The 17,995-nt window shown below is 40.3% G+C and overlaps 1 protein-coding gene across 1 annotated transcript in view; it reads right to left on the bottom strand.

Annotated features, from left to right (window-relative positions):
* Positions 1–1,839: 1,839 nt before the first annotated feature.
* Lancl2 (LanC like glutathione S-transferase 2) overlaps positions 1,840–17,995 on the bottom strand; it is a 32,963-nt gene continuing 16,807 nt past the window's right edge. Inside the window, exons 4-9 of the mRNA XM_051202904.1 lie at positions 17,317–17,464; positions 16,272–16,418; positions 14,093–14,275; positions 8,785–8,961; positions 7,559–7,631; positions 1,840–4,038 (exon numbers count right to left, since the gene is read on the bottom strand). Of these exons, the coding sequence (XP_051058861.1) occupies positions 3,944–4,038; positions 7,559–7,631; positions 8,785–8,961; positions 14,093–14,275; positions 16,272–16,418; positions 17,317–17,464 (823 nt within the window). The 3' untranslated portion in view covers positions 1,840–3,943. The remainder of the gene's footprint in view (positions 4,039–7,558; positions 7,632–8,784; positions 8,962–14,092; positions 14,276–16,271; positions 16,419–17,316; positions 17,465–17,995) is intronic.

The following is a 17,995-nucleotide window of genomic DNA, read 5'->3' as shown; positions in this document are numbered from 1 at the left end:
GCTCCTATTGTGCTGTGTAATTCTCATTCTTTTTATGAATGCCTATATTTTGAAATAAAATATGAGAAACAAGTTGCTAGATCAAAGTATGAGTCCTCATGTTTGTTTTTTTTACCATGTTCAACATAGCGTACTGATTCTCCCTATCAGCCTTTGCCAGCACTGCTTGGGTTATGCACGACTATACACGGAAACTGTTGTAGCCATAATAATGTAGCACTATGGGGAGTGCTAATTTTGAATGAATTATAGAATCATTGTTATAATGGTATGTGTTGATTTGGCCCACTTAGGATTGCAAATGTGAAAGGTAAAGAAGCCCCCATGTTTGTTCCTTTGTTACATGGGCCTCTCAGTATTTGTACACACCACTTTCTTGAAAAGGCTTGACAAACCAAAACTGGCAGCATGAAGTATCATGTATCTAAAATGTTCTCTAGAGGCCATATATTACAGTATAAGAGCAAATGTTCTTCATTAGATCCTGTGGGCATCATCATAACCTGTGGGTTTCCTACCAATGGCTTTGTAATTAATGACCCCTGGATGCTGGTTAAAAGCTATAGGATAGCACTTAGTGGCGGCACCCGATGCCAGGATGCTCTTCCTCAGCATAGGCCTACAGCAACGGAGTTAGCCAACCATGCACTGCAACTTAGGAAGTCCTGAGCCAAGTAAACTTTCTCTTAAATTGTTTCTTTTGAGCATTTTGCCATAATGATGGGAAGCTGACTAACATATAAGGATTACAGAGAGAATATGAAACATAGCATTAACTATGTGAGATACATGCATATATGAAATGTAGCATTAAGTACACACATAGGAGTTCACCAAATAGCTCTCCACTTCCAAACATAGCTTCAGGCAACTCTCCTTTTGAATTGCCGTCACTTCATTTTAAGTGGAAGCACTCATGTCCAGGGCAAAACACTTCTTGTTTTTTGAGGATATGCAGATGCTTTAAGTGTTTGAGTCAACCCCTGACTGAAGCAGTATCACAGTCCTCACTGTATTTTAAGCATTACTCATTGTGGTGGTTTAAATGAGAATGGCCCATTATAGACTCGTGTGTGTGTGTGTGTGTGTGTGTGTGTGTGTGTGTGTGCGCGTGCGTGCGTGCGCGCACGCGTTTGGGAAGGGTTAGGCCTTGTTGGAGGAGGTGTGTCACTTGTGATGAGCTTCAAAGTTTCAAAAGTCACACCATTCCCAGATCAGGGTGTAAGATCTCAGCTACTACTTGAGCACTGCGCTTGCCGACATGCCTGCCTGCCGTCCTGTTCCTAGCCATAATGGTCATGGACTCTAACCCCTAGGAACCATGGGCCCCAAATTAAAGGTTCTATTTTACCCTTGGTAATGGTGATCTGTCACAGCAATAGAAAGTAATTATGACACTCACAATTCAGTTAAAGGCGCACCGCAGCCTGCTACATACTACCATTCTTAAATGCTTCCTTATTTGAATCACGGATCAACTCTTTGGGCACTTGGTATTTCTAACCCCTCACTCCTAACTCCAGCCTTGCCTTTTCCATAACCAGGAAGAACCATATATATTAATTTCCCCAGGTCTTATGGTGGAAGAAGGTGATATGACAAATTCTGGCTATGAAACGGCCATAAAACACCACTCTCAGGGATTCTGGGAAGGCTTTGTCTTTCTCATGAAGAGGACTGAAGTCACTGGTATTGCCACATGCCTGGTAACATCATTTTGATCATTATAACTACAGAAGCTCGACTGTGACCAAGAGGTAAAGACCAAGATAATCACAGAATTACTCACTTTGACACTGTTGAACTGAGACAGAAATGAGAACACATATAAAGACTCCATAAATTATCACCACAAAACTGTCTTTTATTAACAAAACCAAAGAACCCCAAACACTTTCTGTGGACAGTAACTTTTTCCCTCCAGATTTTAATGGTATTCTGTGTGTACGCATTTTTAAATTTTCACCACATTTATAATACAGTTGTTGACATAAAACAAGCCTAAGAAACAAAAGTGAGATGTTCTTAAATTTGATTTCAATCACTTAAAGGTATCAAATGGTTAAATGTGAGCCCACAGTCCCAGTTTTCAAGCCATTCTCCTTTGCCTCATGGGAAGGGGCTGCAGCTTCTGTAGCACAGCAGCCATGTGCAGAGTAGGAGGGAAGACGTCAATGTAGAGACCAAGAGGCACACCTGTCGACTCACCAAGGTGAGGAGGAAGGCAACAATCCACCTGTCTTAAAGGAAATCTGTAAACAAAGCCGTCCCCACTCACCCCATGGGTGTTTTATTTTTCTCCCGCCAGCCATGTTGGTCAGAAAGGGACAGGTATGAGTGCACATAAGGGGAGCCTCACCACTGCTACTGCCGCCTGAGGGCCTTGGTCAAATCCCTACAAGCTGCCACCCTGACTCAGAAAAGGGCTTCCTTCAAGAAAGTAAGCAATCAGGGTCCCAGAGATTAGCTCTGCCGTGTATTATTTTTGATGAAATGGTTAAGAAGATGAAAAATGTTTGGTTCAGATGAGACTGACAGCTCATGAGGTCTTGTGCACAAAGGCTTCCCCTCAGCCTGTTTGGGATGGTTTGCCCTACCTTCAGGTAACGAGGTACTTACTGGACAGCCCCGAGAAGCCCATTATCAGGCTCAGGAAGTGAGTTAAAGGATAATCCTAGGGATTTATACACGTGGAAGTAATCAACCCACGGTGAACAGAACAGTCATGATTTAGAATCAAGAGTACATGTGTGAAGAGACTCAGGCATCACCTGGATGGAAACTGAAGGCTGGATGTTTAGGGTACCAGCCCCACAAGCAAGGTCCAACACTCAAAATGGTCCATGCATGGCCACAGTCTGAAAGTACTGAGGTCCAGATTATTACACAATCCTGCTTTGTCTTTTATGACATTATTTCCACAACAAAACATGCTTAGGAAATCTAGCACACTTGTATCATGTACAATAACCAAATTCTGAAATTTATGTGACAGGGTTACTAACCATAGATGAATCCAACTTAATGTCCTTAAAAATAATTTAAAAATCACCTAGATAAATATGTCTTGGTTACAATACTTTGTTCCTTATGTGTATAAATTCAGCGTAGAATCTATTTTATTACTTCAATTTGTATGAAAATAAGGAATGTATTAATTTGAAATTCATAACTTTATCAAAATGTGAAATAAACTTTTGAAGGGGCATGGGTGGATCGGGCTGGCATTATATCTACTCTGTTTTACACAGCAATAAGCTATAGTGCTGACTGACAGGTGGAGTGTGTTTTAATAACATGTCTGGGAATTGCTAATGTTCAGTCACTAACTGTGCTGACTGTAAGATAACAATAAGGGAGGCAGCTGTGCCTTCCCGAGCTCCACAGTGCACGCTGACTCGCACACTTTCCTTCCGGTTCAGGGAGCTGTCTTTCACTCGTGTTCTTCTGAAAATGGCCCACGGGAAATGCTAACATGGTTTTCTCACAGGGTATCTAGATTTGCTAGCTGATGTTTAAGACACGTCACACAACTGTTTCTTTGTTGATAGAGAGGACACTCTAGATACTATGTACAAAAATGTGGGGCTGTTGCCTTAAACACACGTGCTCAGCTAAGAGTTCGTGTGACAAGTGTGGCTTTTCTAGTTAGTCAGTTTACACCTATAGACAAGCACCAAGAAACATGCACACTACAGGGAGCCTAGATATGAAGAATTCATATTTCACCATTAAGGGAAACACAGTCACAAAATGCTGATGATGTAGTTTCTATCGCTCATGCTCTAATTTGGGGATCTTTGCAACAAAAGGGGCCTGTGGAGACTTTTGCCCTTTTATTTTTCTTTGTCTTTTAGGATTTCTCAGTAAGTTCTGTGTCAGGCACTAATCAGTCAGGTGGCTTTTGGTCCAACGGGTATGTTAGTTGTCTTTTTGCACCTTTTTAATCTTTCTGTAAAACGCCAAGTTCAAATGCTGGAAACCGTGATGTCTCTGGTACCAAGATATCAGAGAGAAAGTGTACAGCACCAGCCATACCTGCAAAGCAAAATGTGCATCTTTTGAGAACTGTATACGTTAGTGAATAGAGCAAGGTGACATTTAATCCCTTCCTCTACAGGGGCTGTGAGGACATAAGGAAAAGTGCAATCACCAATTTAAGTGACATCCTTTCAGACAGTACCCAATAACCATTCTTTATTGTCTTGTGTGAATGTTTGAATTCAGGCATATGCACTGTGAATACAGATAACAGCAGAAACTTGAAGTGTCAGTCCTGCCTTCCACCTTGTTTGAGACAGGATCCCCATCGTTTTCTATTGCATACATACCATTGTAGCTGACTCACAAGATTCCGAGGTTCCTCCTGCCTCACCTCCCAGTTCCTCTTCAAAGTGCTGGGATTACACACTTAAGCTACATATCTACACATCTGGGTTCAGGGGCTTCAAACTCAGATTCTCACACTTTGTGACAAGTGAATTTGCCTATGACCTATTTCTTCAACTCTACTATATTGTGTTTTAAGAAGTGGATTTTGGATTCTCATCTTGCATATGAAATGTTAAGATGTTAATTGCAGCATCTACCAGATAGATATGGATGTAGATGTAGGATGTGGCAACAGTCCTTAGCTAACAGGTGTGAGGGTCAAGTACCTTAATCCAATGATAAAATAAAAGCCCTTGAAGAATTTAAGGATGTTGCCAACTGTATGTCTACAAATGAAATTTTCTTGTCAGAGCTTTTATAATCTCACATTTTACATTTTCTTTAGTTTCTAAGAAAGCAATTTTCAAATAAGTGCACATTTGTTTTTGTCAAAAGGTACCCCCTCTCCAAAAGCGGGGAATAGAGTAACAACAGCTTTCAGAGTTGACTGACAGGAACGTTTATGGTGGTGGGGACTGAGGGCCTATGTCTCCACCTAGTCAGAGGAATTCCACTCTGAGTTTCAGTTAGTTTAGGTTTGCTTTTGCCACAGAATTCACACACAAACAAATACACAAATCTTAGATGTAACTCTTTGAATTTTGACAATTGTGCAAATTGGAATAGAACAAACTTCTATCAAGTTCTGGAATGATCTATCACCCCAGCAAGGTTCTGTGTCCCTGCACTCCATTGTTAGAGGTAACTGACATAGTTGAGTTTGTCCGATTCAGAGCATGGGTGGCCTCTGGGGACTGACTTCCTCACTGAGTTGGGTTCTTGCAGTTGATGTCTGTCTGGGGGTGTCAGTCAGTAGTCTGCCCTTCTTGCTGAGTAGTGCGACAGAGACTGTCCTAATTTTGCTACTGAAGAACATTTGGGTCAGTCCCAGCTTTCTCTGTAAGTTTTTATTTGATGAAAGGGTTCTAGACACTTTATTATTTAAATAATAATAATAATAATAATAATAATAATAATAATAATAATACATGTACCTATTGGAACCCATTAGAAACAAAAAGAGGCCCTTATAATGCCTGTTTCTGGGTTTCGTAGGCAGGCACCGGTCCCACAGGATACCGCCTTTGGTGGAATGGAAGGCAAAGCCATCATCGAATGAAAAAGCAGATTTGTTGCAGTGAAGAAGAGCAGATCTACTGAGGGTGAAGCAGGTGGGTAGGTCCCAGTGTGAAGTGATTACAAAGTGCCAGGAAGTGGAGTTTTGATAGGCTCATTCTCCATAAGTGAGGTTGAACAAGATCCAGCGGCTTTTATGAGACAAGGCATAAGCCGCCTCGGTGATTCAGGGAACCAATGTTGTAATTTAAAAAAAGCAGCTCAAGAGAGAAAGAGCCCGTGTAACACAGTTCAAGTGGATAGCTATTTTATTTAGGGAAAAGGATCATAAAAATGGGGAAGGGGAGGGGGAAGACTTGCCTCCAGAGAGGAGAGAGAGGGAGGGAGGGAAGGAGGGAGGGACAGACAGGGACGGGGAGAGAAAGAGAGAGAAAGGGATGGGAGGTGGGCAGGACCTTTAAAAAAGAACATAATGAATAGGCACAGGAGGCTCTCTTAGTGGCAGCAGCTGAGGTCGTATCTTGTCAGAACTCCAAAGGCAGATCAGTAAAATGCCTAAATTCTAACAGTGAGTACTCATGGAAAGCAGCAGATAAAGCCAGTGTTCTCTATGGATAGAACTATCTGTTGGACTCCTAGATGAGAACTTGGTTAATAGTTATTGCTAGTTCTGTCTGCCATGCATTGATGAGGCACAGGACAGACACAATCTGCTGGTTTCCTAGCCATGGGGGAACTGTTCAAAAGTGGAATTTTGATCCAGTGGGTAAAGTTGCTATTTTAAACTTGAATGTATAAGCATCAGTGGCCTCCATTTAGAGTCAGACACTGACTCCTGTGGTCTGATGTAAATGCATCTCCTGTTTATTTATTCTGTGACAGGGCCTCAATATAGAGCGAGGCCAGACTCCTACCCATAATCTGATGCTTTAGCCAACAGTGTGATGTGATTACAGGCAAGGACCACCATGCCTGCCACAGGTTTTAGTGACATAAAAATCTAAAGTTTTATTCTGAGATTTTTTTCCTTATTATTTCAACTGATACAGAAAAAAAAATTGACAAAATCCATCGCCTATCTACTTGACTTGAAATAATTCAATCCTTATTGCTTCTAAAATTCATGCTGGGGCATAGTTTAAAAAATGTGGTTTAAAGTTATTATCAATTTATCATAATGCTATGAAGTCTTTGCACTGTGGTTTATCATTTAATTGAAACATGTATGTGTGCATGCCAGCATGCACATGTAAGACTTCACACACACACACACACACACACAATTTGGGAGGCCAAGTGTGATGCATGCCTTTAATCCCAGCACTTGAGTGGCAGAGGCAGACAGATCTCTGTGAGTTTAAGGTAAGCCTGGTCTACACAGCAAGTTTCAGGATATTCTGGGATACATAGAGAGACTCTGTATGAAAAATATATAACAAACAAACAAGCAAAAAAGGATTGCTACCTCTCTAGGACTTCAACTATAATTATATTAATTATATTACATTCTTATATATTTATCAACCTGGGCAAACTTAATTATTGTTGTTTCTACAAAGGGCCTTGTTATAACCATCCATAAGAACATTAATATGCCTTTAATATTCACTCTTATTTTTCTAATAATTAATACCCAATTACCCAATTACTACTATCAATTAATAATCAGTTACTAGTAATTCTTTATATAATTTAAATAACTAAGTGTATTTTAAATAACTAAATTTCCTGTGAAAATATATGTGTGTGTGTGTGTGTGTTTGTGTGTGTGTGTATTATTATAGACAAAATGCAGAAGAGGAAACTTACTATCTTCTCCCATCCATTAAGCCTTCCAGACTTTGTTTGCATATATACATCAAAGAAGTGGAGACGTCAGCAGAAGCAAATGTAGGAAAGATAAACTGGCTTGCTATCATTTTATTTTAGTTCTGTAATTTTACTCAAGCAACATCAAATGCACTAATGCTAGTCCTCAGAACAGAGAACTAGCCCAATTTCCCTGGCCCAAATACTCAAATGTACAGTTTTGTTTTTCATACTGTCCTACCTTCAAAGAGGGAATAAGGTCTGTCAGGAATGCGACACCCATGTGCTCCGTAATCTAGACACCACTCTGCAAACTAAAAAGAAAGACAATTCTTTTTAGGAATAGAAATTCTGAAGAGGCAATAAATGGGACCCTTTAATGAATTCATAAGAACTGAAGAGGGGGCTCAGGAGTAGCTCAGTGGCTTCCTGAGGTGTGCACATAATTACACCATGAGAAACATGCATAGTAATAAAAACATATACAAGCATTTACCAAGTGTAGCTTGCTACCATTCATGAAAATGTACTCAAGGCATATTTAATCGTTTCTATTTGGGGCTATGTGCTACTGATGCTCATAGGAGAGTAACCTAGACAAGGACAATCATGAAACTTATTGTTCACCAGTTGAAGCCAAGCTATAAGCAATACACTCAACAAATAATTGGACGACTCTTCCATGTGGCTGTCTTAAAGATCCTGAAGACTGCCATAGTTAAACACTGGAATAGCAATTTCCCCTGTAAATTGCAGGGAAGGAAATAGACACTAACAGTTTAGACTTGATTCTATTGAGAAGGAAGACCGTGAGGTGGTATATCTGTTAAGATGAGACAACGTAGAGAAACAGACAAGGGTCAAGTGTGCAGGACTGCAGGAACTTGCGAGAGGAGTGTAGGTTTTACGTGCAGTTGAATGTGAAACTAATGAAGGATTTAACAATTGCAGATAGTCTGCATGTTATTTCAATTAATTCTTGAAATATCCTTGGTAGATAGGTAGTCATTTTCTTCCCACTTTTTTTTTCAATAAAGAAATGGAGACTTGAAGAATCGATGTACTTTAAGACAATAAAACTTCTATATAAGCTGGGTATGATGTCAAAGACCTGAAACCCTAGAACTTGGGGAAGGGGAGTGGTCAACCTCAACAACAGCAAAACCAAGGCCCATCTGTGCTAGCTCAGACTCTTCAGAAAGCAAACCAACAACACGTAAATAATGCTTATACGCAGTGCAGTAATTCTGACCAGGTAATATGATTCCAGAACTTGTGTTCTTCAGAGTAACCTTTATGCTTGCTGCCCTCATCTCATAGACAGAATAGAGAGAGGGTCAAGGACAAGGCCAGAAGAAGTAGATTCAAGCACAGATTGGGAGGAGTGGATTCAAAGAGTGGAGAGGAGTTGTGCTTTGGACTCTGTCCTGGGAAGTTCTGGAGCTGTGGGGATAGAGGTGTCCTCACCTTACAGGCTCGATAGAGGTACTTCTTATCTTGTGTAAGGTGGTAAAGGGACAAAAAGGAATAACCATTTCCAGAGGTGCCGTGGCAGATTCCATAGCCTTTCCGGAGCAGACCTCGCTGCCAAATCACATCGCTGCACTCCATGGCCTCTTTCAAGTATTTTTCCTCCTTAAAAACCTGGAAAGTGGGGAAATAAAATAGTGTTAGCATATTCTTTCAATGAAGAATTAAGTAAACTCTATCCCCACTGATTAGAAAAGTATACAATATTACAAAAACTGAATAGGCATTATGGTTAAACAGACATAAGATTCTCTTTACCCAGCCAGATCCAGCTCATCCTTCTCCTCCAGGATCTAGCTCAATAAAAGCCCCCCAACACATCCTCCTTAATCCACCAGATCTAGGCTGGGTCCCACATCCAGTGTCCACCCTTACCTGGCCACCTATGCAAGATGGTAACTAATCTCTAAGCTGGGCCTCTCCTCTCCACAAGTCCTGAGCACCTTCCCCCCCCCCCCCCACTCCAGACTCCTGAGGACATTTAACTAGTCAAAATATTTTTAACTAGAAGGTCTTCTACTGGGTTTAGGTGCTTCACTCAGCCTGAGCTGAGACCCACCTACTTCTGTTTGAGCATGAACACTAAATTGTTCCCAGACTGAACCCTAAACCCCATTCTGCTCAGGACAATCCGACAACTTCAGGTCATTGGAAACTGAGATCCAAACATCAAGTCAACAATAGAGAGACATAATTTCCATGCCAAGAAACACTATCACCAAAGTAACTTCAGATATCTGTGTCCCATTGCAACAGCACAAGCCACAGAAGAGAATACATCATCACTAAAAAAGCACCACTCCTATAGTGATGTTCCCTGAACAAAAGCAAATCAGATGCTACACAAAACAATGATATAAAACAGCGTAGTACATGTGAACAAGGAACTCAATGAAGATATGAACAAATACCAGGATGAAGACTGAAAACTTGAGTGGAATAACACAAACAATACAAGATATGAAAATAAAACTTATATGAGAATCTCAGAAGAAAGGCAAAATGAAATAACTCAGAGGACAGCCTCATCCCTAGACTGGATCAAGTTGAGTATCAGGTTTTGAATCAAAGGAGAGGAGCGTGATCACTGAGTCACAGAAAATGTCAAGTCCATTACAAGAGAGAAACCATGAACAGAACAGGAAGGAACTGGAACGCTACTTAAAAAACAAAAACAGCAGCAATAACAACAACAACGAAAACTGAACATACAATAATAGGTGTAGAAGGGTAAGAAATCCAGGTCAAAGGCAAAGAAAATATTTTCTACAAAATGATATAAGAAAACTTGCCTCATCTAAAGAATGACATTCATATTAAAGTTGAAAAGGCACACAAACCACCAAATAGACAGGACCAGACGAGAAAGTCCTCATGTCATGTAACAGTCAAAACACTAAATTCATAGCATAAAGGACATTGAAAGCTGTAAGAAAGAACAAGTTACTTTAAAAGGCTTCCCATCAGAATACCAGCTGGGTTTTTAAATGTCAATTTTTTAAAACATCTTTGAGAATTTCATGTGTGTACTGTATTTACATAATTTCTTCCTTTTCTCCCCATCTCACTCCTTCCACAGCCCCCCCCCCCAGTGCCTTCTCAAATTCATGGCCTCTACATCATAAACTATTATTGTTACAGATGGGTGGTGGGATGCCCTTTAATCTTAGTACTTGGGAGGCAAAGGCAGGTGGGTCCCAGAGGTCAAGGCCAGCTTGATCTACAGAATGAGTTTCAGGACAGCCAGGGCTCCAATGTTACCCAACACACACACACACACACACACACACACACACACACACACACACCATTTAGTGTTGCTCACATGTGAATGCGTGGGGCTAACTGCATTGGATTGGAACCCTATCTGGGAGTTTGTCCCTCGAGAAGACAGGACTGCTCTCATAAAGGACAGGGCCTTGTGAAATTTCCCCAGTCACAGTGGCATGCCAGTGTTGTCCTTTATCAGGTCTTGTTTAGGAATCCATGTTACTGAAATTTCATGGCTGTAGCTTCCCAAACCTAATACAAGAAATTATCTTGCAGCTGAGCAGATGTCCTGGTCCTCTGGCTGTAAAGCCTTTCCACCACCACTTCACGGTGTCTGTTCTGAGTATCAGGTGTAGGGGTTGTACTGCAGATGTATCCGTTGCTGATAAGAACACCACAGAGAGTTTTTATCTGAATTTTGACCAGTTGTGTCTTTCTGTAATGGCCTTTGGCTACTGAAAAACATGAGCTTTTATAAATATTTAAAATGAGATACAAGAGCTATGCTTATCTGTGAGTAGAAGATTTAGAATGTGGTTACAAACCATACTGGTTTAGAGAAGTGGCAATAACAGGTTATCCCTAGGGCCCTTGGGTGTACCTGCCAAGGATAGTAGGCTAGTTTTATTGTGTCATGCAAGAATTCCTTCCTGTGGTAGTTTGAATAAGAATATTCCCTATAGGCTCTGAACTTTGAATACTTGGTCTCCAGTTGGAGGTGCTGTCCAGTGAGGCATGGAAGACACAGCCTTGCTGTAGGAAATACCTCACTGGGCTTTTGGGTTTCCAAATCCATATGCCTTTCCTGGTACACTCTCTGCTTTCCACTTCAGTTTAAGATGTGAGCCTCCAGCTTCTGCTGCAACCACCATGTGTGCTGCTTGCTGCGTGGCCCTTGCCATGATGAACTGTGAGCCAAACAAGCCATCCCTTCTATAAGTGGCTTTGGTCACAGTATTTTATACAGCAATAGAAAAGTAAATGAACATAGAAGAAACTGGTACCAGAATTATTGTGTAGGTATTATTGTGAAAAACCTGACTGTATCTGGTGTTTTTTTTTTTTTTTTTTTTTTTTTTTCCCAAATAATGGTGAAATCTTTGGGACCTTGTAATAGAAAAGTGGTTCAATCTGTAAGCGGGGCTTAACCGTCTACCCTAGCAGGATCTGAAAGACTATGGAGAGAGAAGTAGGCTGTAGCAGTAGGGTTCAAGAGGTCTCAAAAGGGAATATATATATATACACTGGTTTGTTTCCTAGTTAATTGCCCATTTATATGATATTGGTAAAGAAGCTGGCTGCCTTCTGCCCATGTGTAGTAACTTACCTTAGAGTGACTCTATGACTCATTTCTTTGGCAGAGTATTTGAAGCCAGGATAATTTTGAGTCTCTGGCATGATCACTATTGATGACTATTATGCAGCTCTACAGTGAACAAGAGCAGTGGGGCACACAGAAATGCAAACGTCTCTAAAGATAAAAGAACACTTGAAACAATGTTACAGCAAGGACTATTAAAAAGTTGCTGCATCTTCCTTCACAATTTCAGAGAGCCACCTAGGCCAGGCAACATGTGGCAGGCAGTCCCTGTGTGAAAAGGCCTTGAGAGGTCAAGGGGACCTAAGATATATACTAGACCATCTATATACACTCTAGTCCAGTGCTGCATCCGTCCGTCCATCCGTCTGTCCGCCTGTCTGCCCATCCATCCGTCCATCCGCTCATCCATCCCTCTGTATATACTTGTTTCCTAGTACACTGGCTTTGGTAGAATGGTTATTTTTACAATGTTTATTCTATCAATCTGTGAGTATAAGAAGTCTTTCCATCTTATAATGCCGTCCTCAATCTCAGAGATTTAGAGTTTTCACTGTAGGGGTCTTTTGCCTCCTTATTTAGGTTTATTACTACGTTTCCTTGTCTTGTTGTTGTTGTTGTTTCTGCCGTCAACAGTGCCACTTCCATGATCTCTTTCTCAGTGTGTCTGTTGTTAGTGTATAGAAAGGCTGCTAAGTTCTGCAAGCTGATTTTGTGTCCTGTCACTTTGCTCAAAGTGTTCGTCATTTCTAGAAGCTTTCTAGTGGGATCTTTGGGATCGATTATGTATAAAACCATGTCATCTGCAACGAGGGTTAGTTTGACTTCTTTTCTGACTTGTATCTCTTTACTGCTTTTTCTTGCTGCTTTAACTAGTGATTCAGACACTAAATGAAAATAAGTGGAGAGAGTGAACAGCCCTATCTCAGTCCTGATTTTATTTATTTTATTTGGAGGCAGGATCTCTCTACGTAGCCCTGGCTGGCCTAGAATTTACTATGTAGACCAGGCTAGCCCTGAACTCACAGAGATCTGCTGGCTTCTGCTGGGAGAAAGGGAGTACACCTGCATGCCCAGGCTTGTTCCAGATTTTAAACTAAGCAATGATGAGAGTAGGAGAAATAGTCATCCTCAGGGAAGAGCACAGAAATTAGTTATCCAACACAAAATGGTCAAGTCCAAAAATACATTTACAAGAAATGTCATATAGAGTGAACACACTGTATTTATATATTAGGAACATATATATGTATATATCAACACTTAAGGAAAAAGATGCCATGAATTTAAAAGAAAGCTGGGGGATACAGAGGAGGTACTAGAGGGAGTAAAGGGAAGAATAATATCATTATTTTATAATCTCAAAAAGCACACACACACACACACACACACACACACACACACACACACATTTAAAAAATAAGTCAGATTTGTTGGCTTGTAATCCTGGTACTGTGGAGGTGGAGAAATGCTAATCCCTGGAGCCCACTGGCCAGTCAGTCTAGCCTAGAACTCAGTGAGTTCTAGGGCAGTAAGGAATCCAGAAAAAAACAATATGAATGGTATTAGAGGAACCATATCCAAGGCTAACCACTGGCCCTTAAATAAATACACGGACACATGTATGTATGATCACACAATGTACACACATAATTAAATTAAAAAGTACAAACTGAGGTGGGGGAGATGGTTCCCCAGTAAAGCACTTGCATAAGCATAAGGCCTCGATTTCAGATCCCCAGAGCCCACGTGAAGGTGTCTGTGACGATGCACATTTGTAATCTCAGCACTCCTATCAGGAGAAGGGAAGCAGAGGGAAGAAACCCTCAGAAGCACACAGGCCGGCCAGCATAGCATGTGCTGCAGCAAACAACAGCAGACCCTGCTCACACATGATGGAAGGCAAAGACCAACACCAAAGATTGCCCTTTCATTTGGCACATGCGTGCGTGCTCACACAAACACGGAGATTACATCCAAGGCTGCCCTCTGAGCTCTACACATATGACCTGGCATGTGTGTACTCACACTAACACAGAGATCAAAATGTAAAACTAGTTTTCACTGTACAACTGAACAGGCTTTGCAGAAGCAATCTGAAAACTTGGCGGTGGAAACTATGCCCTTGGACCCTGAGGGCAATACAGAATTACTAACCTGGTACGCCTGTAAGAGCATGTGGATGACGCCTGGAGCCCCATGGCACCAGTGGACCAATCGATCTGTTTCGTTGCTTAATGAAGATGGGTAATTTCCAGATCGGAATTTTTTGTGGCGCACATAATCAATACTAGGCTTCACCATTTCTGTTAAGGTTTCTTGATCCACTTTTGCTTCTGGCTTTAGAGACACACACACACACAAATAATAAAATTATTTTTTCTGTTTTTTTAAAACACTTTAAAAAGGCTAATCTAATAAAGTATTAGTTATCCATAACACTAAGGAAGACGCAAAATTAGAATTCAACCTTGCGGATTTTTTTTTTTTTCAGATACAGCTTTTTTGTTTGTTTCAGTTCTTTGAAATCTTGAATATATTAGTGTTTCAATATGTTAAACTCTATTCTTTGATGAATCGACCAACACTACCAACACTTGAAATCAAACCATCCTACAGAGAAGAGCTGAGGGCCTCTCTGATAAACCCTGGACTATGAAAGGTGTGTGTGTGTGTGTGTGTGTGTGTGTGTGTGTGTGTGTGTGTGTGTGTATGCTGCCTAAATACTAATCTTTCATTTGCCCCCATGTGGTTCTTACTTCCTCCTTAAAGGCACAATGCATCTCACAAATCTATCAATTTACTTTTTTACTTTGGCCAAATTATTTAACCTCAGTTTCTTTATAAGGTAATCAGAATAATTAGCTCCTATTGAAAAGTATATGCTTAAAAAGAAAGTATATGCTTGTCATTCAGTAATTTGTATAATGGTTATTACTTATTAGAAACATTCATTAGTTGTTACCTCATAAAATGAATCATATTTGCATTACAGTTTTACTAAGGAGTTACAACTACAAACAATTGGAAATTATTTTACTATTTTGATGGACTTTTATTTTGTTTTATAAAAGTAGTGAAATGTAAAAACATTCAAAGGGTTTCAAGATACCATACAAATTCTCATCAAAAAATGGTGGCAACAAATTGCAAGTGACACTAATTAAATATCTTTTCGTGTGACCTATTATGAGGCCCTCACATATTGCATTATTGATAAAGCCTAGGCTAAAGAATCAGTCTCTGTCCAGTCCCATGTGTCATGTGGAATTCAACTCCCTTTGCTCTCTTCTTAGCCTGGCCTTCTCTAATCAAAACAGATGATTTGTTTTTCAAGCTCCAATTCCTTTTGTTCCTTACAGGAATTACTGGAAGGAAGAGTCTGACAAATCCAAAGGCTCCTTAGAGATGTGTGAAGAAGCCCCTTCCTCCACTGCACTGGCTTCATCTCAACACAGACACACGCCTGGTGTAGCTTCTGTGTTCCACGGCACCTGAGTTGCCAGTTCTATGGTTCTGCAGAAGAAATGAGCTAGTTTCTTGCTGACAGTCTCCTCTGGCATTTCTGTGTGATCTTCTGTCCTGTTAGATCATTTGCTTATTTTTAAACTTATTTTCAATTTATACTTTTTTATGGGGGCCTATATGTTTCCTAGTTCCACCAAAGAATTGGAATTTCTGATTTTGTTCTTACTGTTACTTAGAAAGGATTTGTCAGAGAACATATTTTTGTCCTACCACTGTACAACTGGACTTCCATTTATCAAATACAATTGGAAATGTTTTCATAGACTAAAATGACAGTCTTCTAGATGACAACTGAGAGATGGCATGACCATAGGACTTGTGGTATGGGCCAGAGGATATGTACATACAGCTCTTAAGCCATGTAGCCATCTCCGAAAAAGGTAGCAAGCCAGCTTCATCACACTACTTAGCTATGTCTGTAAAGGCTATCACATATTTCTAAACAGCTGTTACTATATAGTGCTTCTGTGTACTTCACCTGAAGAACAAGTAAATAAAGTTTTCGTAATTTGTATTTCCCTTAAAGAACAAAATCAGCCTAAGTATCTGAATCTAAAGCCCATAATCATCATTAACGAGTCCCCACTTCATCAGCAGGACCAGAACAGAAGGAAGCTGTGGTTGACAGGCAGCAATTCTGGTATCAACTATATACAGAACGTACTTTCAGGAATTCACTGCTGTAAAGGCAAGTTAAGTATCTGTGAGTCAATCCAGCCCATCTGGTCCCTATGAAGAATTAATGCCCCATTCATATTGGTCTAATCTATTATAATATGGTCATTATGCAGGTACATATTTTATGTACCTGCATTAACATGTAGTAGATTCCAGCCATGCCATGGGCTGCTCCAACATATTGCTTCCTGTGCCACTGATATAACAGGGGGCAGCGCTCAGTTTTCCTTTCTTCCCTTGACAAAGTCTTTCCTGACTCAATAATAGCAGTGACTACCTGTAGAGACAAAAAGGCATCATCTTATCAAAACAACTTACAAGCATCTCCATCTACTCCAATTAACATTGGTGTGTAGGGGAACACAGAGAAGTTACTTAATGAAAAAAAAATTGAGCGGCCATTATCTTAACAATTTATTTCATTTAATAATTCAGTCAGAGAAAATCACAAAGTAATGCTTGAGGAGAAAAACATATTAAAGAAGTCTATGGAACTGAAGTTCTTAGTATGAAAAGTTACTAAATCCTATAGAGCCTTCCTACTAAAAACTCTTCCAAGTTCTTACTTGCTTCATAGCTGTCAAGTTTTCTCTAAAAGGCAGCAAGGACATCTCCTAGACATGTACTAGCTTCACTGATGAAGTGGGAGCTAAGGAAATGTGGTCTTCCGTGTTATGGTCTAATGTCTGGAATGACTTTGTGGCAAAGACTCACGATAGTAAAATGCTGCAAGTTTTAGATGGGCACCCAGCCTTGTGGCCAGCCATCTAAGCTAGGGGAACGAGACATGAGCAGACAGGATGGCATCTTGTAAATGGCAGCTGTTTCTTTTCCCTTTCCAAGCAGGCTAAGTGTACCAAACTACATTCAGTTATGTGGATAGGGTATATGTAGAGGACAGCGACCAGAATGAACAGATTATAAATACCCAATTATCATCACCTCCCTCTAACCTTTCAAAGTTGAACTATATAGTTCCAATGAAATACAACCTAACCAATAAGACCACTGATTTTTAAAGTTTGAGAAGAAAAGTAGCTGTTTCTGAAAAATATTTTATGAGATACTTTAAAAGTAAAATTAATCCCACCTAGAAGCAGAGGCTCCAGGTATTACCAGAACTGTATGTCATCAGCTAGCTTTGAAAATAGGTAGATCCAGTAGGCCCACAATACCTCTTTAATAGCTGTCTCACCAACAGTGCCGGGACCAATCTCTGTATTCAGGTACAGTAAGGCATACAGGTAACCTGCCCGTCCATACAGCAGCTCGTCAGGAAGCTCCGACTCTTGACAGACAACGGTTCTATGCATCTGTAGAAGTCTAACCAACAAGACAAAGGATTATCCCAGAAAATGTCTAAAAAAATCTCTCAATGATTGAAAAATAACCCCAAGTTCATAAAATAGTCAAACCTCTCTATTACCTCCTGTTTCAAATAACAAAATTAAGAATAAAAGCATATAGGTTAGAGATGTAGGTCGGTGTTAAAAGTATTTGAGGTCCTGCATTCAATCTCCAGCTCTGAAACAGATTCCAAATGTTCACGTCTATGTCACTAAATCATACCGTAAAACCAGAGTTCATACTTTAAAATCTAGATCAGAAGGAAGGGGTGTAAAGTCTAGGTAAGATGGAGCTGAGGGTGTTACTTCTTAGGCAAGACTAAGTCACTCCATCTCCAGCAACATGAAATGTCCTCATGGCCCAGATACTCTACCAGATCCAAGGAAGAGACCTTGCTTTCTGCTTGTTCAAGAATATAAACTAACCACTGCAAAAACCTTCACGGTCCATCATCATTCCCGCGTCACTATAACTAAGTGCTAAAGACTGAACTCAGGATTAGTTATT

Source organism: Phodopus roborovskii, unplaced genomic scaffold (assembly GCF_943737965.1).
Source record: "Phodopus roborovskii unplaced genomic scaffold, PHOROB, whole genome shotgun sequence".
In the NCBI taxonomy this organism is placed as follows: domain Eukaryota; kingdom Metazoa; phylum Chordata; class Mammalia; order Rodentia; family Cricetidae; genus Phodopus; species Phodopus roborovskii.
The sequence above is the reverse complement of the archived record's forward strand: the minus strand, read 5'-3'. Positions and strand labels throughout refer to the sequence as shown.